The 26,353-nt window shown below is 39.1% G+C and overlaps 2 protein-coding genes across 3 annotated transcripts in view; one reads left to right on the top strand and one right to left on the bottom strand.

Moving 5' to 3' along the window:
* The window catches only part of col5a2a (collagen, type V, alpha 2a), a 31,296-nt gene extending 23,347 nt beyond the window's left edge, over positions 1-7,949 (top strand). Inside the window, exons 34-54 of the mRNA XM_030787239.1 lie at positions 1,604-1,711; positions 1,800-1,853; positions 2,188-2,241; positions 2,319-2,372; positions 2,467-2,520; positions 2,665-2,772; positions 2,865-2,918; positions 3,017-3,070; positions 3,213-3,374; positions 3,457-3,564; positions 4,217-4,324; positions 4,658-4,711; positions 4,803-4,910; positions 5,247-5,300; positions 5,477-5,584; positions 5,804-5,857; positions 5,940-6,047; positions 6,149-6,455; positions 6,567-6,748; positions 6,944-7,186; positions 7,490-7,949. Coding sequence (XP_030643099.1) covers positions 1,604-1,711; positions 1,800-1,853; positions 2,188-2,241; positions 2,319-2,372; positions 2,467-2,520; positions 2,665-2,772; positions 2,865-2,918; positions 3,017-3,070; positions 3,213-3,374; positions 3,457-3,564; positions 4,217-4,324; positions 4,658-4,711; positions 4,803-4,910; positions 5,247-5,300; positions 5,477-5,584; positions 5,804-5,857; positions 5,940-6,047; positions 6,149-6,455; positions 6,567-6,748; positions 6,944-7,186; positions 7,490-7,636 — 2,283 coding nt within the window. The 3' untranslated portion in view covers positions 7,637-7,949. The remainder of the gene's footprint in view (positions 1-1,603; positions 1,712-1,799; positions 1,854-2,187; positions 2,242-2,318; positions 2,373-2,466; positions 2,521-2,664; positions 2,773-2,864; positions 2,919-3,016; positions 3,071-3,212; positions 3,375-3,456; positions 3,565-4,216; positions 4,325-4,657; positions 4,712-4,802; positions 4,911-5,246; positions 5,301-5,476; positions 5,585-5,803; positions 5,858-5,939; positions 6,048-6,148; positions 6,456-6,566; positions 6,749-6,943; positions 7,187-7,489) is intronic.
* A 3,223-nt stretch (positions 7,950-11,172) lies between these two features.
* On the bottom strand, positions 11,173-26,349 carry gulp1a (GULP PTB domain containing engulfment adaptor 1a). Of its 2 annotated transcripts, XM_030787248.1 has the most exons (10): positions 26,322-26,349; positions 22,476-22,537; positions 19,886-19,957; positions 15,640-15,738; positions 14,805-14,942; positions 14,448-14,564; positions 14,004-14,090; positions 13,043-13,175; positions 12,131-12,225; positions 11,173-11,244 (listed from the first exon to the last, which is right to left on the bottom strand). In XM_030787248.1, exons 1-10 carry the CDS (start codon positions 26,347-26,349, stop codon positions 11,173-11,175), a joined length of 903 nt encoding a protein of 300 aa, XP_030643108.1. The 2 variants fall into 2 exon arrangements, with proteins under 2 accessions (XP_030643108.1, XP_030643109.1); XM_030787249.1 differs by lacking the exons at positions 14,805-14,942; positions 15,640-15,738; positions 19,886-19,957.
* Between the last annotated feature and the right edge of the window lie 4 nt (positions 26,350-26,353).

Here is a 26,353-nt window from a genome sequence, read left to right as displayed (position 1 = left end):
TGAAAGCATGGGCTGTTTTGTGACAGCGGTTTATAAAGATCTTGTTGATTATGGTGAATCACATTGTTTAGCTTTCCTAACCCCCTGTATAGTTTCTCTGCTTAAAATAAGCAGACATTAAACAATGAATATAAATAACAGTGACAATAAACAGCAATTGCAGCACAGTAGAATCAATGTAAGCAGAAACACTTCAGATACAAGTGACATGAACAATGAAGTCTTTTGCTATGTAATGTGTCACTACTTTGGTGATTTCATCCTAGCTCATTGCAATTACTCCTCGAAAACAATGTGACTATCGGGACTTGTCCTTGTTTCTTTCTGGTTTTGTTTTTGTTTTTGTTAGTGGGACTGCTGAATACATCAGCTTCACAGGTTTTAGCTGATACTAGATGTTACCCTGAATGCCTCCGTCTGAGATGCTGGAATAAATTTAGGGTTCTGTTGCTTTTTACAGCAACTATATTTTGGTACATTTTGTATTTTGCAGCACATTGCTGGATGTGAGAACTTTTAAATCCACAGCACAAGCTGAGGACTTGCCACTACCTGTGTTCTTTGGTGTTTTTGGTTTTTTTTTGCTCAGGAGAGTGTCAGTCTTGGATAACATTATGGTACATACATTCTTAAGTAGGTGCTGCATGAATCTCTTCGAAAAGACTGAGATACAGTGATTGCAACGTAATACTGGTGTTGTAGCATTATGGAATTTCAAACAATGACTACAGTTGCTGTTAGCTCTTTTTACAACTTGAGCTCTGTATGTTAGGCAATCAACTATCAAGCTCTCTGGGTAAAATTGTGTTAAAGGCCAAACTGCAGTGAGGCAAGAGTATCCTAAAGCTGTCTGTGGAGAAGGGCAGTGTGTAGTGCCAGAGTGAAGGCTTTGTCCACTGACCTGCTTGTTTGATATGCAAAGCGGAGAGGGCCTAGAGAATCTGGAGTAAGGCAATTATAATGTGAGACAAAGCTAGCATCTCCCGGTACTTCACAGTCACACATCTGCATGTCCATGAACAGTTATCATTCAAACACACCCTTGGTCTGTAACATGCCATTAGGCCTGTAAGGTGCCATTGACATCATTAGGAGTACCTGTGCAGCTTAAAGGGGCAGCCAAAGTTGTGTGAACAGAAGTGTTAAGGATGCAAGATGAAATACAACATAGGGTAGCTGCTTTGTGAACTCTGACACCTCTTAAATGTTCTGAACATTTCTGATCAAATTCAGAGAGGTGTAGGATTATAAATTCATTTTTGCACTCCTGATTGTCCTCTCAAGGTCATGAATAGATTCTCATAAATATTTCATTCATATTCACAGAATTCTTTTCATACAGTGTTTCTGTAAATACATGACAATTCCTTTATTGCTTTAGATACAATAATGAATAAAGTAATACACAAAGATGGTTTACAAGACTAAGATTTATTTTTGACAGGGATTATACACTGTGAAATGTGAAATTTTGTTAACTGATCAACTGCAGTTTCACAGATTCCGCGCAAATCACAGGATTAGCTGAATCTTTGATTAAATCTCATTTTGGGGCTTATTATATATATATATATGTGTAAAAAAAATCAATGCTTTTCTGCAGGGTAGCCCAGGTCCACCAGGTGCCCTTGGTGATCCTGGCCCTCCAGGTCTGCAGGGAATGCCAGGAGAGAGGGGTATCTCGGGTCCACCCGGTCCAAAAGGTGAAAGAGTAAGTAAGCAGAAAAAGAAAAAAAAACCACATGCAATATTTCTATCATGAAACAGATGATTAATCGCTTTATTCCACCAAATTTCAGGGGGCTCTTGGTGAGAAAGGATCAGAGGGAACACCTGGAAATGATGGTGCCAGAGTAAGTCATTTATTGTGCAGTGTAATTTAGGTGTCAACTTGCTGCCTGAATACAATAACAAGATCATTAATTCAGCTCTCGCTTAACAACCAGGATATGCCGTTACTTGCCTTTTAGCATAAGCAGCTATCAAGAATGAAACAGAATTTGGCATGAGCTTGCTTATTGGCACAATTCTACAGATCCTCAAGGCATTGTAAATATGTGCAATAGACTTGGACTGAAATGTTCCCATCAGAAATACAAAATCACTTGCCTCCATAGTTTTTTTTTTTTTGACAGATGACATAAATTGACAGCAAAGACCTAATTTGATCTTCTCTCACTCTGGCAGGGACTCCCTGGCCCCCTTGGCCCTGCTGGGCCACCTGGTCCAAGTGGTGAAAAGGTACAAATATATTTTAATAAGTTAATTGTGTTTGCACTTAATAGAGGCACTTTAAACCTAGCATGGTTTATTTGTAGGGAGAACCTGGGCCAAAAGGACCTCCTGGACCTCATGGATCCAGGGCAATGCCAGTGAGTCGACATTTATGATTAAATAAAACACATTGTTTCATTAATGATGACCTAAGCCATATGTGTTTTCATTCATACATTACTATACTTTTAGGGGGATAGAGGTGAACCTGGGCCAACTGGTCCTGTTGGCTTTGCTGGACCACCTGTAAGTTTACCCTGCTTAACTACATCAAGATGTAGCTGAAATGAATGGTGCACTTTGTCTGTTTGAAATGTATGCATCATCCTTTGCACAACAATAACTTTTCACAAGATAGTTTTACAAGATGTTGATATTGTGTACCTGCAGGGTCCTGACGGTCAACCAGGAGTCAAAGGTGAACCAGGAGAGCCTGGACAGAAGGGTGATGCTGGCTCCCCTGGACCCCAGGGATTGGCTGGACCTCCAGGATCTCCAGTGAGCATAAATATTAAGAGTATAAATATCTTAAGTATTTGTGGAAAATGTGTTTTGAATTTATTAAACCAACCAGACCAAATTTTTTGTAGGGTAAAGTTGGTGTGGCTGGCCCAAAGGGTGGAAGAGGAACACAGGGTGCTCCAGTGAGTATCGTTTGATATAAGAAACTGTGATTAATGTACACATGAAGTTAAAAATAAAAGAAAAAGTTATACTTATTCAAGCCCCTGGTAATCTTTAGGGCCCAACGGGTTTCCCAGGATCTCCTGGAAGAGTCGGTCCACCAGGCTCAACAGTGAGTATGTCAAACAGGGAGGAAATGCAGTTTTTTTTTTATTTTCTATTCTTTCTTCTGAAGCAAAGAGAAGTTCAGTATCTTGTGTGCTATTTATGAGTTTTGTCAGTTGAAAATTTTCCAACCATGCTGTGCTTTTTAGGGGCCTCTTGGAGCACCTGGTCCACTAGGTCCTCCCGGAAAAGAGGGACCACCTGGTCTCCGTGGAGACCATGGACCTCCAGGCAAACAGGGAGAGAGAGGTCCACCCGGCCCTGCTGGAAGCCCTGGAGACAAAGGAGATCCTGGGGAGGATGGACCAACGGTATAGTTTTAGAAATATGTGAAAAGAAACAAAAAAAACAAACCAGAGATAAACAATACGCTTACCATATCACATCTATTAGGGTCCTGATGGTCCACCAGGTCCTGCTGGTACAACTGGACAGAGAGGAATTGTGGGACTTCCTGGTCAGAGAGGAGAGCGTGGAATGCCTGGACTTCCAGGACCTGCTGTATGTATCCAGCGTCATTACAAAGTTGTAAAAGGCACTGTGCAGGAGTATGAAAACTAGCTTGAATGAAAACTAATAGACACAAAAATCAAAACAAAACAACAACAACAAGAAAACAACTACTGAACATGAAGCAAAACGCTAAGTTAAAATTTGGGAAGCCAGTTAATACTATTTCATCTGTTCTGTGCAATTTTACAAAAGGTGAGATTTTCAAAATACCCAGTTATAACCTGAAGACTCAACTTTAACCTGAAAACTCAAGGACAGAAAAATTAACATGTTGATTTTGCTCAGAATCAAGCTATAGGGGAAAATATTCAAGTCCTGGTCAATATGTCATTTATTTTCATACCATAAAACTATTTGCAGGTCAGAAAATGTCTTTTTCTATTACTACCCTCTTTTCTGTTGTTTTGCAAAGGCTAAACTGTCTGTGCATTGTAATTCTTTCCTTTTCCACACATTTATTTTTCTTGAAAATTTTTGCATTTGTATCTGGTCTGATAATGAATAGCAGTGGCACTTATGCAACAGACAGTTCCTTTACGGCTACATGCTTGGTTCGTGTTCGGCCTGTCTTGGTTGTCACTTTGGAGAAAAGTGTCTACCAAATGAATACATGTAATATCAATGTATCTTCATCCAACAGGGTCCCCCGGGAAAACAAGGCACACCAGGGGCCCAAGGAGATAAAGGTCCTCCAGGCCCTGTTGGAGTACCTGGTGCTAATGGACCTCGTGGTGATCCTGGTCCTGATGTAAGTTCATCAATCAACAATGGTTAAAGCTAATTAATTACAAAGAATCTTATTCAAAAGATGTGTTAAATTAAGATCCATTATAAAAAGACTTTTTAATGTTATGTATGACAGTACATTCCAGATAGGCTGTGCAATTACATGTACTATGTGTTCTTAGCTGTTGTTATCAATTAACCAAGCCATCGTGATCGTAGCTGCTCTGGCAAATTTAAATGAGTAAATATTTTTGGCATTCTTTTAACGCTTAAACTTTGCATTTAGTGAGCAATCCAGTGATGTGATCTATTTGGTATTGTGATACATCTGAAATATACTGATATTACCCAACAGGGACCACCTGGATCTGATGGCCCACCAGGCAAGGAGGGAGTTATAGGAGAACGGGTAAGAAATGAAAATTTGCAACCGACAGGGACACAATATTCAGCTGCAGTCTGTGCTGTCAAGACAATGACATCCCCATGTGTCTTAACAGGGTGACAGAGGAGATCCTGGTCCGGAAGGACTGATTGGTTCTCGGGGTGCCCCTGGCCCTCCTGGTCCTGTTGGAACAACTGGAGGCCCTGGAAAGAGAGGAGAGCCGGTATGCACATGAAATTCCAGTACAGACAATATCATCTTAAAAGTATGCCTCTGACACATATCATTTAGCTGTTTCTGTGATTGCCACACCTTCTATTCAGGCACCAATTATCTGATCTCTGTCCAAATCTGTTAGATCTCTCTTGGTTCTTTGGGAACTGAAATATTAAGGTGTTGATCTTAAGACATCTTTTAGCATAAATATATTGGTAATTATTACTGAAATGTATTAAATCTATATAAACGTGATGAAATGATAGGAAATAGGATTTCTTAACACTGTTTTTACAGCTGTCTAAATGCATTTTATGCATCTGCTTGTTCATTTTCTTGATAGGGTTCAAGAGGACCCGTGGGTCCCCCTGGATCAGCTGGAAAGAGAGGACTAACAGTAAGAAAATTACACTGTAACTTCATGAAATGACCTCCAAGATCATCCTTCAAAAACGTTTTTATTCTGGGCAAGACCTTTCAGGCTGTGGTGTTTTGAGTTTCCATACATAAACAATGTCAAGAGAAAAGATAAAACAAATTTTGTATTGAATATTTTGTTGTCTTTAACTTCAGGGACCACAAGGTCCCAGAGGAGACAAGGGAGACCTGGGTGACCATGGAGAACGAGGACAAAAAGGCCACAGGGGTTTCACTGGTTTACAGGGTCTACCAGGACCTCGTGTAAGTATGCCCTAAAAAAACAACACATTCCAAGAACAATTTGTTCTGCAAAACTCTGAACTAACGAAAATATTTCTATGATAATTACTGAAAAGAGAATGCTCTCATCTTAAGGTGGGTTATCAGAAATGCAGTTTAGATTTGTAGGGACATTGGCAACTTGAATCCACCAAAAAACCTGAATCACATGGCTAAACACTTGCTTTATTTTATATTTAGGGTACAACTGGTGAGCAAGGACCTCCAGGAATTGTTGGCCCGAGTGGTCCAAGAGTAAGTATTCTTCAATAATTAATGACTCTAGTGAAACTGACCTGTTGCAGAATGCCCACTCTGACCTTTTAACCAATTGCAGGGACCTCCAGGGCCTGTGGGACCACCAGGGAAAGAGGGTTACATCGGACAGCCTGGACCTATGGGTCCCCCTGGAACAAGAGGAATCACTGGTGACATTGGACCAGAGGCATGTTAATATTTCATAAAACTGAGAAAGACTTTCTCCCAAAAGGAGTAACCTTGTTCAAACGGTCCCTTGATACAATGTTGTTATTATACATTGAACAGGGACCTCCTGGAGATCCTGGTCCCCCTGGTCCTCCTGGGTCCCCTGGTCCCCCAATGGCTGCAGAAGATCTTTTTGGTGGGTCACATGATTATGATGATAGCTTTCCTTCTCCTCCTGAGTTCACGGAGGATGAGGCTCTTCCAAGCAGCAACTCCACTGGTCTGTTCCAAGCGGATCCCGGAGTTCAGGCCACACTGAAGGCTCTCAGCAGCCAAATTGACAGCATGCGTAGTCCTGACGGTAGCAAAAAGCACCCTGCTAGAACCTGTGAGGATTTGAAGCAGTGTTATCCACAGAAAAGGAGTGGTAAGTGTGTTGTTATGGCAGGTTTTATCAGTTTCATGACCAGAAATCTTTGATAATACTGGAAATGTCAAATGTTGAGTGCATTATAAGTTATTTATTATTGATGTACAGGGGAATACTGGGTGGATCCAAATCAAGGCAGTGCAGAAGATGCCATCAAAGTATACTGTAATATGGAGACTGGAGAAACATGCATTTCTGCAAACCCATCAAGCATCCCTCGCAAAACATGGTGGAGCACTCCAGGGAGCAAGCCTGTGTGGTTTGGGGCCAACATGAATGGTGGAACATATGTTAGTACACTTCAAATACAATAACACTTTCAGTTGTGTTATCAAACCTTTTTTGTTTGGATGTGGCACTACACTGTTGTTCTAGAGTGAAAACACTTCATAATATAATAATATAATGATAATATATCATCCCTCAGTGAAAATCTGTTTTCCCTCTGAAAAAGCTTCTCATTGCACTGTTTTGTTTGTGTTCAGTTTACCTATGGAAACAAAGATCAGCCACCAAACTCAGTGACTGTGCAGATGACATTCATCCGTCTGCTCTCCAAAGAGGCCTCACAAACCATAACTTACCACTGCAAAAACGCTGTTGGCTACAAAGATGAGAGAACTGGAAACATGAAGAAAGCAGTTGTCCTGAAGGCTTCAAATGATCTAGAGCTCAAAGCAGAGGGAAACAACCGCTTCAGATACACCGTTCTAGAGGACAGCTGCTCTGTAAGTACAAAGTTGGATAGCATCTACGTGCCATCTTCAACTGCAATTCTTCTGTTCAAGGTGATAGCTCTAAAAGTCCATGATTTCTAGGCATTTCAAATACTGACTTAATATTCAGACACTATCAGTAGGACACAGGGCTCAAAGAAGTCATTTTTATTGACATTATTGACTCCTTTCATATTTCTATCGTGTGGGGGGACATGGACATAAAAGACATTAAGAATAGTAACTCTACTCTGTTTATACTGTCTGACAACACCCCATGGATGCTAATATAAGCAAACACCTTTCTGTTCACAGCAACCAAATGGCAACTGGGGTAAGACGGTTTTTGAGTACAGAACCCAGAAAACAGCAAGACTGCCCATCATAGATATTGCCCCTGTGGACATTGGTGGTTCAGATCAGGAGTTTGGCATTGATATTGGGCCTGTGTGCTTCTTATAAATGAAAGGCCAGAAAAAGGAGACCATCAAGGAGAACTTTGAGACTCATGAACCGATTGCTGATGCACTCAGCCTTGTACATACCATGAAATGGACTACTTGGGCCCTGTAGCAAGATATTTATTGTGCCTTTCCAATCATTTCAAAAAGAATTGCAATAAAGGTCAAGCCCAGAAAATGTTAAATGATTATTTGAAACGAAAAATCTAATACATCAGTCTTAAGTTTCATTTAATCAAATCACTAAAATTTTCTGACAAAGAAAAAGGAGTGGAGAGATAATGTACTCATTAAGGTGCTGCCTTCTGTCACAGTAAGTCTGCAGTAATGCTACACACTGTACCATGACAATGGTAGAAATGATAGTTTTTTTTGTTTTGTTTTATTTTAGGTTTTTATGACTTTTTTTTAATATTCTTTTTTCTTTTTCTTTTTTGTTTCTTTTTTAAATAAAACAAATGAAAGAACGTGTTGGTGCTATAAAGGAAACTTATGTACAGCTACAATTCTCTGGCCTAAGGTCTTCTTTCTTGAAATACAGTTTTTATGAAGCAATATTCGTTCGCAAGTTACTTTCACCCTGTGGTAACATTTGAAACAAACTAAGCATGAGACACATGAAAATTATAGATGAGACCATTGATTCATTAGTGTAAGCTACCTCGTCTCTATAAAATGGGAAGCATTGGTGTTGTACTCAGAATTTCACAGCTGCTTTCTGTAAGTTCTGGAAGAACCTCTGGTGCACTTCTCCCAGCAATGGTACACAACAGGGTAAGGTGATGAAAATAAAAGTGTCTTAAACTGATGGAAATGCATTCAGTGTCTCTTACAGAATCACTGTTGATTCCACTCATTCTGCCATTATGGACATAGCTAACACATTTACAGTACCTATATTTTAGGCTTTGTGTTTTTTTTTCTAGAGCATGCAAGAACCCTTTATTTCAGCCCTGCACTCTTTCTTTTTTCTAACAAAGACTTTATAAAACCTTTAAAGCCATTTACAAAAAGAAAAGGCTTGTCATCCATTTTCAACCTGTATTTTTTACTCATGCTTCTGCAATGAATTAAACAACTGCTTGTATATCTCAGTATCATTTTTGTGAACTCAATCAAGAGGGCTAAACCTCATCACAGCTGTCTCTATCTTTTAAGCATTAATAATATAGATATAAAGACATAAAATAGTGATGAATGTAATATCAATTTAATTAAACAATATTTAAAGCATATTTGGAAACTACTGTATCTTTAGGGCTTACTTTTTTCTTTTAGCTACAATGTCAGAATGGATTGTTTAAGGATTGTCTATTGCTAGAATGGATTTATTTATATCACTGATCATTTTTTTGAGCGGATTATCAGATAACACCAACCGCATATTGCTGCCATACTCTATGATCTTCATTCCTGATTCCATTAATGTACTGTATTGATTTAAAAATGGTGATGATTGCATTCTGAGAGCGATTTATAAAAAAAAATGATGTTTATTGCAATGCCTTTTCACAAAACGTCTGCAGATTACACTTCTCATCGACGATAGTTAATGTTACTGACATTTGAACATAAATGCTATACAGCAATATCTTGTTGGGTGTCTTGGGGTAAGGATGTGCTTTTTCATGATACTCATTATTGGATAAAGTCACTCTTAAGAGAACATGTGGAGAAAATGCGTTTTGTGAACTTACAGAACAGTGCACACACATAGCATTGTCTTACCCAAGTCAGAGCGATCCACCACTGAAGCTCAATCCATCAGCTGGGACCAAAGTCTCCAGGATGTCCAGACACAACCTTCCATCTTAAGGAAGAGACATTTAGGAATGGAGTCAAGAGCATGCAAGAGACAAACTGGAGACAGAGTCATGACAAAGTATGTAAAACAATGAATGAGAAGGATCATGCCAGTAATTATATTTTACCCTGCTATAAGAAAACAAACATAAAAGAAAAAAAAAACAGAGAGGGAGAGAGAGAGCGAGAGAAAGAGAGAGAGGCAGAAAGGTGAGGGTTGGGGGGATGGCGGGGTTCAGCAAGTTATCAAAAAACAATATTCAGTCCTACAAAAAAAACCCTGATCATGTTTTATTATTGAAATAATATTCAGGTCGATGTATCATACAGATCCAGCTTTTCTGATTCATTTAAGGTAATTCAGACAGTGGAACATGAAGATACCTTAACAACAAATGTATTGTAATTTTCTAAAAATGGTTATTTAAATTATAATTATGAAATGCTGTCTCTGAAATCTTTTGGAAATATTTCAATAAATGACTTGATTGTACATGTACACTAATGAGAATTTCTGTTTTGAACTTGTACAACACTTGATGGTGAAAACTGATTGAATGCTGCAGTTTCCTAATGTTTCCTACAACTACAAGAAATAACTACAACTAACTACAACTAAATGTTTATGGTCACAATAATTATAGTGTATTATGTAGGACACACCATTATAACAATATGATTACAATTAGATCAATATCAATATAATTTGACAATTATTTGATGAGAAAATTTACTCCATTTGAATAGGAATGAATTTTTATGAGGAAACAATGTGGTTTTAAGAATGTACAAACTAGAAACTAGAATATGCAATGTTGAAACACAAGACAAAAATAACGCATTATTTAAAAATCTCACAAATCATTGAGCAGGTGATGTAGCATAATATACCATTTAATGACAACAGTAAAAGGCTAAAATATTGCATACAAAGGGACAAGTAAATGGTGTGTGGACAGAGATGTTCCAAAGTGCTTCCTTGTGCAAGAGTATACTATGCAGTCAAGAAATAAAACTGCAAGACAATTAAACATTAATACAGAAATCATCCTGTTACATAATTATATATATAAAAAAACAATTGATGAATTAATGTCCAGTTAAAAAAAAAAAAAGAAACACAATACACACATTTAAAACATCATCAACAACAACAACAATAAAACAATTAGCTCAATATAAGTATGGTTTCTTTTTAATAAAAGAATGGGGAGCTTAGTACCTTAATATACTGTAACTATGTTGGCTATGGTACTTGTTAATCAAAAACAAATGATAGAATAATAAAATAACAACAATGGCGAATAGTGATGATGAGCCAGTCTCGTGAGCTGTGAGCTTGTAAAAACTGGCAGCCTCACACATGACCCACTGACGAGGGTAAGGCTTAGGTCACAGAGTCGATATGATATACAAGTCCAGTAAAACGGTATATGCTGCGCTTGACTTTAGGTGAGAAATGAATCCCACAGTATGGATCAATGGTAATACTATCTAAAAACCTCAATACCTGTACAAGCAAGGGTTCTCAAAACTACTTCACATCATTAGAGTCCTTACAAAAATAGTGTTCTGCCATTTCAGCCTTTAATATATGTTTTGTAAACGAAAATCAAATGTAAAGACATATAAATCTCAAGATGAGAACATTGACATCTTGACTGTAGACCCAATTTTGGCACTTTTCAATACAAATGGGTTAACAGTTATGTAACAAAAAGTTTCTTCTTGGCATCAGCAGCGACCATCTAATGGATCAAGGGAGAACACTGCGCCCTCTACAGTTAGTCCCATATTGAACCCCTCCTGAAAAAAAACATAAAATATGTAAGGGCCTAGTCTCTGGCAGTTCTTTAACACTGAGGCTTGAACTTAAAAAAAAACAAAAAAACTTGAACTTAGCGAAAAACCAATAAACTAGGTTAGAATTTCCATATTTCAAAAAAGTTTTATGTATTTCCAGATGAACATGACATGGAAAATGAGGTCTTTTAGACAGCCATCGGATGGATTACAACTATAATGGCAAAAGGGAGTTCTGTAAGCTTTTATGTCTATTTACTGAAATGTAACCAATGTGGTAAAAACAGCTCAGAGATGAAAGCACAGACATTATGAGTCTCTTTTATGATAAAGAAGTTAATAGAGACTGAGAATACAAACCATCTCTGACGCTGGTTCAAAGGGAGAGGAGAGAAGAAGAGAATTGGTTAGAGAAAGAAGAAAATATCAGGGGCTGTGTTTTAGTGTTATTCATTTTTTAGCATCTTGTACGGAAGTCTATTCTAAGCGAAAACATGGAGATGATTTTAAGTATGGAAGCATATATTCCTGTCCAAATGAAAATCAGGAGAAAAGAGAAAATCTAATTTCTTTTTTTCTATTTTCAATTTTACATGTTTTTTGGTTTTTTTAATTAAAATTAGTACAACAAAAGTGAAAATCTCATTTGCATTCTGTTTTTCAGTTTAATTTTCAGTACACGTGTGTGAATTAGTCATTCCCTCTTTGACCACATTACCATAGTTAAGTAGCATAAATGGGAATAAATTCATCTGTGATTGATAAAGCAAACGCACACGAGAGGCACGGCGTTTGCACAGTAACACTTTGTGACAGTGCCTACCGTCTGCTCCACCAGATGTTCATACACATGAATCCATTTGCTAATAATTCACAGACATGCAGTCACCTGCATCTCGTCCAGCCGGGACTGGATGTCAGGCGGGAAGTCAGCCGCACCGCAGATGAATGGATCGAAAGGTTCAGCGCCGAACAGGTCTTTCCCTGGGATATATGGAGAGCCGGACATAACAATTATAACACTGTATGTGTGAAAACGAGGTCTGAGATGCATCGCTCAATGAGTCAGGATGTAGCCACGTCTGAGGGTTTGACCTTTACCTAACAAGAGCAGAAACTAAATGAGGATGATCTTTGCTTTGTTGTTTGAGAACGATTTACAATCTTCAATATATTTAGTATGGCAGTGGAGAACAACAAAGCTAGACACTGTTACTCATATTATTCCAGGATGCTAACACTTTCACACACAACTGGCAGTTGCACCATTTCTCATTTTGTTTTGCCACAAAATATTACAGCAACACATATTACAAAAACAGTCTAACACTCTTCAGGAGAATCTTCTACTCTGCTTGATAGCTTGAGCTTCAGGAATCTCCCATTGCTAAGCTTGATGAACACATCAAATATCCTGCAGGTAAGCTACATGGTGCCATAGTAACCAGACAGTTCCATCTGGGGCAGACTGCAGTCAGCTGGTTTGTAGGATTAGTGTGTATTTCATTTTGCACACCCTCAGTGAAAACAATATCAGGATTCAGTGCAGGGCCGCAAGTTAATCATGAGTGTTAATCCAAACTTCAGGTAAGAACATTTTAAATCTCCTGAGTTTTCCCTGGCTAACTTTAATGTTGAAAAAGAAAAGGCAAGGGCTTAATGGGGCGAGAGAGGAACATCATCCTTCCTGAACTGGATTCACTTGAAAAAAAGCATTAAAATGGGCAGAGCCATCGAAACAAATGAAAAATGAACCCATGAAAACGTGTGACTGCCACACAGGACAGATAGCAATACTCACGTGTGTCTGCAACCCTTGCTGGAGGAGGTGGTGGAGAGCCATTACTGGCTGGGACTGGTATGAGGGGTGTCACAGGAGAGAATGGGACCATATCAAAAATGTCAGTTGGAGCCTTGGGGGACATGCTTCCTCCCTAGAAACAGTAAAAGTGTGTGAAATGCAAGAGACATTGCATATTTGATTTGCTTATGTATTTGAAGTGGCATTAAATTTTCTTCAAGAGCTATGCTTCATTACAGAAAGAGAAAAATATGCAAAACTACCTGTCTATCTATTTATTCATCTATTTGTCTGTCTGTCTGTGTAGACAGACACTCAGAGAGACAGGCAGACAGACAGACTGACTGAATCCAATTATGTTGCCTATTGTTACAAAATTCATCAAATATGAAAAACACATGTATACAGTACATACCCCAAACATACAGACAGATCACAACTCAGCAGAGAAAAAGAAATAAAGACATAGGACAAGAGAGTGAGTGAGAGAGAGACACAGAGAGAGAGAGAGAGAGAGAGAGAGAGAGAGAGAGAGAGAATGAGATTTTATTATTATTTTTTTTTTTTTTTACATGAGGCTGTGGGATACTGGGTCCGTCTGGAGACTTGGGCAGAGCAGGTTTAGCAGGAGGAGGGGTGAGTAACCCAGCAGAGAGGGTAGAATCAGGAGAACTCATGGGTGTAAGTGTAACAGAGGAGATTTCAAGACATGAGAATGATGTCAGATTGTGACACCAGAAAAGAGAGGAAGGTCTCTGGAGCATGAATGCTTCATTAGATGGGTTAATATGGAGCAGCTGTAGAGAGATTACACAGAGAACGTTAAGACAAAAGAGAAGCTGTTTTAGTGGGTGACTAACTGCTGTAACATTAAAAACGGATATCGCCGGTTTTAAGTGGCTTCTTAAAGAACATGGCTACTTCATGAAGTCTAGATATGCAGGAACAATGCAGTCCTTACAGGCGAAACTTGAGCAAGCATCAGTTGCTCCTCCAGGGCTTGTAACTGTTTCTTCAACTCAGAATTTTCTGTTTCAAGCTCCAGAATCTGTAAGGGAAAGGAAGCTTTACTCAGTCCTGATAAAGACAACATTAGACCAATCAAAGACTGAAACACTACATTACATCTAGCACAAGCCATTTATGCTCAACATGTAGACTTGTGCTAACAGGAAAATAACTGATTATGTAGAGATGCCAAAAGGCCAAATTCCACTACAATTCAAACACCTTTAATATCACTTCACACACAGCGGCATTTACTGAAAAGGGCAGTACAGCTAGACAAAAGTTCTCAGTGTAAAAGAATAATATTTCCTAAAAAAACGAATCTCTTGTCAATAGAATAAGAAAATGTCACTTATATAAGTTCACGTTACGACTGAAAAAAGAGAGTAACTCTCACTCTTTTCTGCAGTCCTCCAATCTGTTTCCGTGTCTCCACGTCTTTTCCTCCCGACTCCAAGAACTTTTTGTACGCCAGGTCGAATGCTTGGCCGATGGTAAGCGTTATCTCCTCTGCCTGAAAAAGGAAATCATAATGTGCGTCCATTACAGTACCAGCAGTATTATTATGTTCTACTTAGTTTGTGTAGGTGTTCTTGTGCAAAAACCAATTCACAAGCTAGTGTAGAGGTAAAAATAAAGAAAGTGGGAAAGTCAAACAGACTCACACTTTACCATGGCCTGTTTTTGCATGTAGTGTTGGTTGGATCAAGCATTATGAACAGTCTACTTAGTAATGCCTTTAAAAAAGTCTTACACATTTTTCACTGTCAAACACATAGCAGAGATGTTTGTTGGACTCTGAATCTTTACAGATGAATGTGAATATCCTTTTGTCTGTTTTATCATCTGCACAGAAGGATATCCGATGCAACTGGCAATTGTGCTGTATTTCCTGTAAAAAGAGAAGCAGAGACCTTCAGAGAGGGCAAGACTACCTGACATGTCTGCACCTGTGTGTGTGGGCTCCTGCCTTGAACTTAATAAATATCGAACAAAATGACACAAACTGTTTTCTAAACTGCGTGACTGTCAACAGCCCACAGTAATTTACACAAATTGGAATATGTTTTGCTAATACATATTTGAAACACAGTTAAGTTCTTAAAGATCACATATTTGGACTTTTCTGAAACATAGGACTGACAAAAAGTGAAATGTCTCACATTTCAGGAGATATCGAATAGGCACCATGAAACAGAGCCACCAGAGCAGAGGACAATGGGCAAAATGTACTAAAAATGGTAGAGTAGCACACACACACACACACACACACACACAAACACACGCACACACACACACACACACACACACACACACACACACACAAACACACACAAACACAAACACACGCACATACACATGCACACGTACACTCGCACACACACACACACGCACGTACGTACACACACACACATACACACACATACACATGCACGCACATACACACACACAAACATACACACACACACAAATACACACGCACACACACACACGCAGTCACGCACGCACACACACACACACACACACACACATATGCACACAAAAACAATCCACATTCATATGGTGCATTTGTGAGAACATACACCTACCTTCGTCTTGGGATCTAGTATTTTCACCCCATAGATAGAGATTTGTAATTCCACTTTTGGAGTCTTCTGTCCCTCTGATTTCTTGATGTGTCTTTGAAACTAGAACAATAGAAGGGGGAGAGCATATTTATGTTATACAGAAAAACCCAGTGGTGTCAAATGATAGAAAAATAATAATAATGAAAACTGCAGTCTTACTGCAGTCGTCAAGATTAATTTCACTCAATATTTTTGTCAAATTAAAACCTGAATGTTTTGCTCACAGGTGCTATTTTAAACTTGAAGTACCACAGCTGAAAAGTAAATTTGGCCTGGAAATAGGAACAAATTGTCTGGGTTTTATCCAAAGGGCCACCTGGCAGTTTTCAAATGAACCTTTCCATTTAGCGCTGTGTCTCTCTCCATTATTATCTATTCTACACTATTTCTCCATTATTATCTCAGGTCAAGTTGCTGAATGGGTTTCCAACAAGAGTGTGTTGTAGGAAAACACAGCAAAAAACGGCTTCATCCTGTTACAACTGTTGTAAAGACTGTTAAACCGTCATTCGCTGGAATGGTCTATCTGTAATTATACTGACATGTACGACCACCTGGTCCATATTTCCCTAAAATTAACAGTCTCAACTTTTTTGTCTCGCGCATTTTTTTTTTTTTTTGGATCATCTTAACTTTGGCACCCTTGGTAGAACCATAATTGCTCTTAGGTGACAAAATATTCTCAGTCATTTACTGACCTAACAAAGAAATCAACACAAAGGCTATAATTTGGCCATGAAGACACAGAAAGGAGAGAGAGGAATGAACAAGTAAGCGCTGGAGTATGACTCAGAGTATAATTTACAATTACAATTTTCAATTTAGCATTTAGCAGACGCTTTTAGCCAAAGCGACTTACAATCAGTGCATCAGTCGGATTCCTAATACCTCATAAGCATACAGCGCTAAAAAGACTGAGCGTCAATTTACTCCCTGGTATTGCGCCCTGGAATTCTTAGACAAACACAGATACAAGACAAGGTTTTTTTTTTTTTTTATAATGAGAGTGTAAACATTCTCTGACCAGGTAATACATTCATCTTCACATATGTTAGATCACACATCTACTGTTGCAATAAACTGTCTATCACTGGTATGTAAAGTGTTGCTGCATGTGTTACTTTAAATTTTTTGTCCTACTTTCAACCAGGTGGTGGCAGCATAACAAGAGACACGCCATGAGAGTAAAGAGAGGGGAAAGAATAGCTGTAGCCCCTGGCTAAACCTTTGGCATTTCTTAGGCTAGCCTTTTTAATGTACTTTACTTCCCATTTTGCTTTTCATTTGGGTTTAATGTCACAAACGTTTTGTGTGCGATTTAGCACGCAACAAATGTATATTAATAAACGATTATCAGTGAACAAAATGCTTTATTACACATAAACCACCGAACTCTTCTTCATTCATACCAACACCCAAATAGTTATTGTGGGATTTTATGACTGTAATAGAATGATGGCTTGTATGGATACCTAAAGGTATTTGTTCATGTACATATATTAGTTATCATCTTACTAGCTTCCCCTCAGCGTAATGTTCCCAATCCTTCACAGTCACTCTTCCTACACATTACTCATGTCCAGTGCCAAAGAACCAGACACAGTGGATTATTATGATCTTCTGGCTTTCACAGAAGGTCCATTTGTTACTAGGTGAGATGCTATCCACGAGCCAGCTGCATATCAATCTAAATGACAGTTGCGGCTTTGCAGATGATGTAGAAGATGAATATGTTCCTCCTCCAGCACCTCCAGTAATGCCCAGTGCTGATGATCTACAGTTAATGGTCATTCACAGAACACTGAAATTGTAGAGGCACGACTGTAGGTGATGGAAAATTAAAATTTCTGGAGCATCTGCCCTTCTTAGAGACTAAATTAAATTACCATATGCTGTCAGTGGTAGCCAAGGTGGAGAGTTTGAGAGAAATTCATAATTTACAGCTTTGCTTCACTGAGATAGTGTGGCAGGTTTAAAGCAGAAATTAGAACAATACAGAATGCAACAAGATCTAGAAAAATCTATTTTTGATGAAACACAAACATGCCCAGTTGGATGCCAACCTCATAACCAACCATCTACAAATGGTTGCCAGTACCATGAAATCTAATGGATGGAGTCCTCATTCCATCTACACCAGCAGATCACATCCCATCTAACAACGTTTGTAAATGTTCCATTTCATACAACCAGTGGAGATGGAAATTCCACATTTTAGTGGAGAAGGAAAAAGACAGACTGCGTTGATTATGCTCCAGGGACCTTATAGAGTATGCCCAGTTTCTGACAGCAAAGTGTGAGCTACTTTAAGTTCACTACAAGAAGACACTGCAAAATATTAGTGGATGGCAGATAAGAACATCAGAATCATGGTCAGCTTCTTGACACCCTGTCACTCCGATGACTATGAGGTAGGGGCAGCAAAGAGGAGAAAGAGGAGACGAGAGCCTAATGAAAGACTCTGTGACTTTCTTTTCCAGTTCTGAGGACTGTGTAGAAATTGGAAACCACACATGACTGAAAGGCATCTGGTGGAACATCTTTTGAGAAGTAAACAAGACTGAGCAGCCGACAGGCACTAATATTGCGCTGAGGACCACAACAGGAACTCCGTGAGAACATCAGTGCCTCTGGAACACTGTGGTGTTCAGGACTTTGAACCTCAGAAGTGAACATCAGTGAACAGTGAACACACTGAGTTGTTTTGTCCTTCCATTTGGGCTCAAAAATATTGGTGCAACATTTCAGAGACTGATGAGAGTAGTAATTAAGTGCATATTTATTGTTTTTTTGGGGGGATTGGACATCATTAGAATGTAATTATGTTTTGTTGTGGTCAACTACCTTCACAAACTGGTGCAATTACCTTCTGTGAAAGTGACCAAAGCACACAGGACTGGTACCCTCCAAGTGACAGTCATCTTCATTCACTGAAGCCCACCCATTTAGCTTATATCTGTCTTACTGCATTCAAAGAATAGGAAATTGTGCAAAAGCAGACTACAGCTTATCATTCACACTCACAGACCACAACTAAACTGAAATCTAAAAGCCACAATAGGACCCCTTGTTCAAGGCATGCACAGTTTCTGGGATAAATGGCTACCACTGTCCCATTACCACTGTCTGGCAGGAATCTACCAGCTATAAGTGGATGAAATTACTCTAGGTATGAAAATGAAGGGACCTATGGAGAGAGCCATCCATCAAGTGCCTTCCTCATTCCAAGAAAGACATGCTATTTTAGAGGGACAGCAGAAACTGCAAGAGGAGCTAGGGCCACCATGCCTAATGCCAAGGCATGACTAAGCAGTTTCATTATTACAGTGCCAGATGACACAAGAGATGGACAAATCTTCTGAGGATCAATAAACATCCTCTGTTTTGGGACAAGAAAAAGCTAGACTAAAACAATTGCGTACGATATGACCTGTAAAAAACAAAGCGTCAATACCAGGTCACAACTGCAAAAAGCAGATGCTCTCTTAAAATTCCACTCTGCAGTGCCATATAAGAAGGAAAGACAAGTTTGATCTTCAGGCAACAGATATATTCCCTATGAATCTAGTTCTGTTTACTTATTTGTTTTAGTTCTTATTGTGCCCATTTGTCTGGATATATTTAAAGTTCCTGAGGCACTAACCTGTTTGGTTTGAACTTTGTAAATTTTTGTGAGCTCTTGTTGGACTTTGATGCTGGAATTTGATGTGTTGAAAAAGAGAAGCGATCGGTGAGCATCAATTACGTTTCATAAAAACACTAACTTAACTCTCCATCATATCCATTAACAACCGTAATGCGACTCTGTTATTCATATAACTTATGAATAACAATATGAGATTTTGAAAAGAGCGCAGAAATTAAATTTTACTAGCTCTTCACAAGTGTGTGTCTGTGTACATCATTACGTGAGTCATGATATTCTTCTCTGACTTCCAATTTCAGATCCTGTTTTGGATTACTTGTATTACTGAAGACATAAACAGCACAATAACTCACAGTAACAGCTCAGAGGTCCCTGTGTCTGTCACCTTACCTAGTGTTTTATCACAAGGTTTCACACCCGCTTTTATTAAATATTTCTGCGGTACAATCCTGAACATTGATCAATTAAATCATTTTTCACTGAGCCCTGAAGGGTGAACCTGAAGTCCGGTGTGCTATGATGGTGTATGGAGACATACATAACTCGTATGCTATAACTTACCTTGAGCTTTCTGACTGCATCCCTTACAACTTCTGTGCCTTTGGGTTGATCTACCTCAGTATTGCCGAGAAACTGAAATGTAAAAGTATACAGCACATGTTATGACAGCGCATGATATGACTTTTAGATTGAATAATTAAGACACAAAAGAGTTTTGTGACACATTTAACGTATGTAAACATATGTTTGTCAAGCTAACCTGTAAACACATGTTTGTCAAACTAATCTCAAATAATTCTAATTTAAATGTATTAAAACTGAAGTTTTGCAACACACACAAAACCAAAGAACATTATGTAAAGTTGCCATTTTCAGTCTCATAAATCCTTATTACCATACATCAATCACACAGTAACAATCAATTGCAGTAATTCAATTAATTATGATTTTTACATTATCTGTGAACTATTTGACATTTTCAGAAAAATAAAAACTCGCCATGGGAGTTAGACCGTATTTCCTGACATGTTTCAATATTCAAAATCCTTTCATTTCCCTACAACATTCAAAAAGCTCTGTGGGACACACTGCTCTGTACCACATCCAACAAATCCAACGAGAGCATCCAACAGATGGCGCCACTAAACTTGAGCCAAGCCATGGGCCAGGAATCTGCCCATACACACAATGTTGGGTTAAAAAGATATTCTCACTTCTGTCTGTGCTCTCGTTGTTTAACATCTGCAAGGTTCAGATCAGCAAGTCAACCCAACTAAACGTTAAAGAACAGGATCTCCAATGTCATTAAACCACAATTATGTGTTCCAATGTGACTGCTAAGTTTCTACATCCTTACATTAGCAATAGCTGGAAACAATGGGGAAACGAAGCCAAGATACGAACAAGCCTAATTGTGCCCTCATATTCTGCTTTTGTTTCTAGTTAAGGATGATCATTTTTAGAATCGTGTTAGATGTTAACCTTATCATCTTTACAGCAGAAGACAATGGCAGTAATGAGGCCAAGACATGAACTAATCAAACCCTGACCTCACATTCCGCTATTGTTTCAATGTAATGATAATGGTTAGAATCTTAAAACTCAGCTCACGCTGCCAGTGGAATGCATGAGATCTTAATCCTGGGAAAATGACTAATTAGGCTGCGTAGTATTCCATCTGTATGAATTTCAGATGACAGAAATCATAGCCATTAAGCATACTTATTGAGCAATCCCAGTGCAGCTCACATTATTTTCAATTTAAAGAAATGGATTCAGTTTTTTATGTCACTGCTACAGAATATAAGTACTTTATAGGCAAAACAAAAATCCGCATTCATCAGTATATTCAGCCACACAGAAAACTCTCAGAAAGTCCACATGTAATGATTCCAGGACCCAAGCACTAGAACAAATGTGCCCCGATTCAGTTTGTCTGCAGTACGTGCTGTTTTGATGGATGCTATTCACACTCAAGGGCAAGTTGAACGAAGTGGGGACCATCAGTGAAACAGCAGTGACAGATACACTCCATTGCATCAGGTGGGGAGTGTCAAGCTCTGAGAGGCTACACCCTGCTGGACGGCGCAGAGAGGGTTTGGCCACATAAACTCAGTCAGGGCTCATCCATCAACTTGCCTCGTGGCAGAAACCCATTTTTCAATCTCATATCCACCCACTCTCTCTCTGTCTATTATCCCTTGTCACCTGAGTTAGCCAGCGAGGGAGACACTCCAACTCCTCTTATATCCATACCTTTATTCTCCAGCAGCTTAAAGAGACATCTCAGTTGTTTCCCAGAGAAGCTGACAGAGTCTCGGCTTTTCACTTAAGATGAGTTTTTAGTACTGAAAACTGAACTGTCAGGGAGTGAGCCAGCGCTTGTTTTTCCACTGTGTGGTATACAGTAATGGAAGAAGACAGATAAAACAAATCTAACATTTTATTTAAGTCCATGGTTCGCAGTAGGAGTGTTTGTATTGATCCTGTTTGTACTTTTTTTTTTTTTATAACTCTATGAAAGTTCCATAGAGAAGACTCTCTGATAACAAAGCCTTAATAAAACCACTTCGTCAGAAATTGTTTTCTGTAATGTTATAATGCACATTATGTTTTCAGCTTTTGTTTATTGGTTTCTCCTACTGTTTGGAATGCCGTATGGCTAATGGAGTCTCGTAAGTCTCCTGGGAACAGGGCCCCTACTGCAGTCAAGGTGAGGGCTCTCACCTGCTTTCTTCAACAAGTGTGTATCTGTATCACCAGGTGCCAAATACCATCAAGAGATGTAACTCACATGTGGGCAAGTGACATCTGCATGACAACAGTCACAACTGTACAAGTGCCTGACCATCAATGACCACCGGTAACCAGGATGTGAGAGCGAGACTGTACCCCAAAGATACAAACGGGAGGGTGGGGTTCAGTTGCGTTCCCTTAGACTGCAAGCCACAGTTAAGCTTTTAAATGGAGTGAGGTGGGTTGCATATGGAGCATCAATAAAGTAGGTTCATAAATAAGACAGATTCTGGCATACTCAGCTGCAGAATCAGGATGGCAAAAACTCAACTGTGGTGGTAAACTGTACTTCTCATGCTGCACACTATGAGAGAGCTCAGTATCATCTGAATAGAAAGCAGTTTATGACACATACCTTTGCATTGTAGGCTATGAAATGCTTGGCCAGGGCCTCGGGAGTATGCATCCATGATTTATCTACAGACAGAAACACAGTACAATTAGTTTGGTCACACACACACACACACACACACACACACACACACACGTATATATATGCATGCATGTGACTATAACCATATACTAGAATTATTGCTTTCCACTGTAATTTATGGTTATATAGGCATTTGCATCTTCAAAGGACAATTCATTCTCATTTATCACTCCAGCAGATCTGATCCATAACAGACAGACAGAGTTCAGTAAAACACATTTACAAAGTTGGATATTTACAAAACAACAAGCACATGGAGTAAGAATAAGCATATGCAGTAAGAATAAGGTTAATTTGAATTTTAAGATATAAAACCAAACCTGACATGAGTGAGGGAGCACAGCTGTGTTTCATTTAAAACCATTTAAAGCTTCCACATGGCATGACTGGACAGACTGGGGCATTGACATTACACAGCAATAGTTACTCAGGGTCTCTGGACACTAGGCACCTTGTAGGTACATCACATTTACCCCCATGGAGAGTGGTTATGCAGTTGTGTTACCCAACAAGGGCACCCAGAGCAGAGGCTGATAGACCAAAGATGGAACTTGCTCCATCCCTCAGACAGCTCAGGGTGGAGACTGACTACAAACTATGATGAACGAACAGTGGGAATCACCACGATCAGTCAAGTATGAGTGCAGTATGTCTCTGCGTCAGCACCCAGCTCTGATTGATAGACATGACCACATCTACTTTCCATCAATAGAGGGAAAAGAGCCAACAGTACAGCCTTTCAGACAGGATGACAGCAGGGAATCCAAGACTACAGGGAGGAAACACCTCTGTTTGGGTCTGGAGGTGAGTCTGAAGGTCAGACTCATGCCTTTAACACGCCAGAATGAATGCAGTGATGGTGCAAGTCAAAAGGTTCCAACACTGATGGAAGACAGACCAAGCAGACAGAGACGGTCATAACAAATGAAATGAACTGATTGTGGGAATCTTGCACTTGTTTGTTCAAATATTTGAGAAAAACTAAACACATTATAATTTCTAACATAGATCATATGGTGTAACATTCTGCAAAATGACCAGACAGCCCATATATACTATGAGAATAAACAGAGTGATTTTGGTAACAGTGTCTCCAATTAGGACGTGGCCAGTAAGATCTCACACCCTTCATTCTCTGTTTGCATTTAGGAAGCACATGGTCCAAATCATTTATTTAATTCTTTATAAACAAGAAAAGAAAAGAAAAGAAAAGAAAAAGGAAATTGCTGATATGTTTCCACAGTAACTTGAAAAGCTTAACAGTGAATGTCCATACAGTATGTGTTGCAGACAAGCCTCAGTTTCTCATTTCTGTAAATGTACAGTCTAATGTAGGTAGAGTCTTTTTCAAAAGACTTACAGAAAAGGATGAACAAGAAAACAATAGCCAATTAATCCCCCATCTGTCTCAGTGAAAGTCAAGTAGACAGAAAAAGTAAGTTCCTTAGAGGTGAAATACCTCCAGCAGTATTAAGGGCATGCAATATTTGATTTTAATTAAACAGGGTACCAAGCGTTTCATTGTAAATCATTAGGCAACAAAGACTCCATGGATTTCCGCTCCACGCTGAGAGTCTAGCGTTCTTCAAACTCTTAACCATGAAATGAGGTGTGATTGTACCTCTAACTCACTGCTCAATAACGAGGGAACTTCACATTTTAATTTCCTATTCACAAAGCACAAAATGCTTACTTTTTTCTTTTTTTTTTTTTTTTTTTAATACCATTTGAGCTTTAATCCAAGCTCTCCAACCAAGTGTTGGATCTTGTCATTCATACATTTGTCTGAAGTGGTAACTGTGCCTCCCCAGGTGTCTGTGTGAAGTGTTAAAAAAAGACTTACACCCACGTCTAACTCTGTATTAGCAGAAACCCGCAAAACATTCTTCTAGTTTATTTACAATTAAACCTCTTAAGAGAATGGTCAGATCATCTATATTAATGAACGCAACAATCCTTTAACTGATCAGACGTTTATGACAATGCTCAGTTCAGCCATTTAAATCCGGTCCTCTGTGGCTTCTAACCTGGCTTTTATTACGCTCTAAAAAGCAGGCATTGCTCAAATGTACTGTTCTGTATCTGGTAATTGGATGCTCGAGTCTGGAAACTGACAAGAGAATTTGGGACCAATTATTTCATTGTCATTAGACAAACAGCCTGCTGGTCCTTGTAGATTACAGGTCCAGTTATTTCATGTGAAAATAAGAAAACAGTCAACCTGTTAACCCTAAACAGCAAGACACATCAGTGTCATCTTTGTAAACTCATATAAATCTGCTATACAAAGTATGCTGCCACTCACTTATGGTTAAATCCATATCAGTGAGCTACACAAAGTGTGCTGGCATTCAGTTATGTCTGGGGAGAGTCATGTCAGTACCTGTTCTTTAATAATGGTCTAGTATTATTCTCACAGTGAATTTCTCATAGTAACATTTTTATTACTAGAAAATGTAACATATTCCAAATAGCATTTCAAGTTGATGTTTCCTTGCAGTACAACCACAGGCATTACCCCAAGACAGAGGGAACACCTGGACCGCGCAAAAAGAAGCAACAACAACAACAACAACAACAAAAAACCCCAAACTAAACTAAAAATTATAGATTAAAATTTGAATTTCACAACACACAAAAGCGTTACACATTTATAGCTCAGTGTGGTGAGAACATAAGTACATTTAAAAAAAACAAACAAAGAAAAAAAAGCATGCACAGAGAGAGAGAGCAGAACATTTTTTCATGATGGTTAATGTTAATGTTTTTCATTAACTAAGGATTATCTGTACGGCGTGTACCCTGGGTAAACTTTATGAAAGTGCACTGCAGTTCTAAGATTAATGCAAGTGTGGACAGCCATATTGATTTTGCATAATAATTAAGCGCCACATCACGGCTCTGCATGACTGTGCCTGTCTGCAGCAACTGGCTTCATTCGACGCCTTTCTCCTCACAGAGTGCCATTCATTATATTTCCAAAGCCATTGGCCAGTAATGAGTGCCTGGAAACAAAAGGTTCTTCTCTGCTAAATGTAGGTTGTGTTCATGATGAGCTTGGATGGATCTTTGTCCTGGAGTGAAAGGATTAAAGCCTTGTTTATGCCAGAAGACTGCAAGCGCTTTTGTCCTTTCCACTGTCCAACAAAAATGGTCTATACGTGAGCATTCAGCCATTTGTGACTGCAGGCACTGTAGTCCAAAGATGGAAATTCAGCATTTGAGAGCAATTCTCCTCAACCTGCCCAAAAGGTCATTTCCTGCAATGCCGACGACTCTTCAGATATTCAAATTCCTTTCTTGTGTACATGTATGCAGGCTACAGTTTATCACAAACATTGCAATATAATCATTGATTTGAAAAAAATAAAATGGACAGAATATGACATGCGGCGAGTGTGATGACTGCATGCCAGTGTGAAAAAAACCCCAAAACAAAACTGTGCATGGATTTGGCTGGTTTTGGATTATGATGACATTCTATTTGAGATATACCACCGAGATATGCTCAGTCACCAGAGGAACGTGGACTTATCATAACACGAATCCATCAGATCATTCTGGGGGACAGTTAGTGTTAAATGTGTCAAGCTCCTAGCGGCAGAGTCAGACAGCTCGTCTGCTGCATACCACTCTCAAATGACAAAGAGGGGAGCCGAGGGTACACGGCTCTCCGGGGATGTGTCTTAAGGACCGGTGGAGGAGAGCAGTGACAGACAAAGCACCCTAAAGTAAAAGCAATCTAATGTACGGCAGTGTGGCGTTCACCTTTTTTCCTGTTAAATGCCCGGTTCATGCTG

This window comes from Chanos chanos, chromosome 10, assembly GCF_902362185.1.
Source record: "Chanos chanos chromosome 10, fChaCha1.1, whole genome shotgun sequence".
NCBI lineage: Eukaryota > Metazoa > Chordata > Actinopteri > Gonorynchiformes > Chanidae > Chanos > Chanos chanos.
The sequence above is the reverse complement of the archived record's forward strand: the minus strand, read 5'-3'. Positions and strand labels throughout refer to the sequence as shown.

Coding starts and splice junctions, on each gene's coding strand:
- gulp1a (XM_030787248.1), bottom strand. CDS start 26,349: ATGAACCGGGCATTTAACAGGAAAAAAG. Junction 15,739..19,885: donor ATGCAGTCAGAAAGCTCAAG/GTAAGTTATAGC, acceptor CTATTGTTCTAG/TTTCAAAGACACATCAAGAA. Junction 13,176..14,003: donor TGCTTGCTCAAGTTTCGCCT/GTAAGGACTGCA, acceptor TACTGTTTCTAG/GGAGGAAGCATGTCCCCCAA.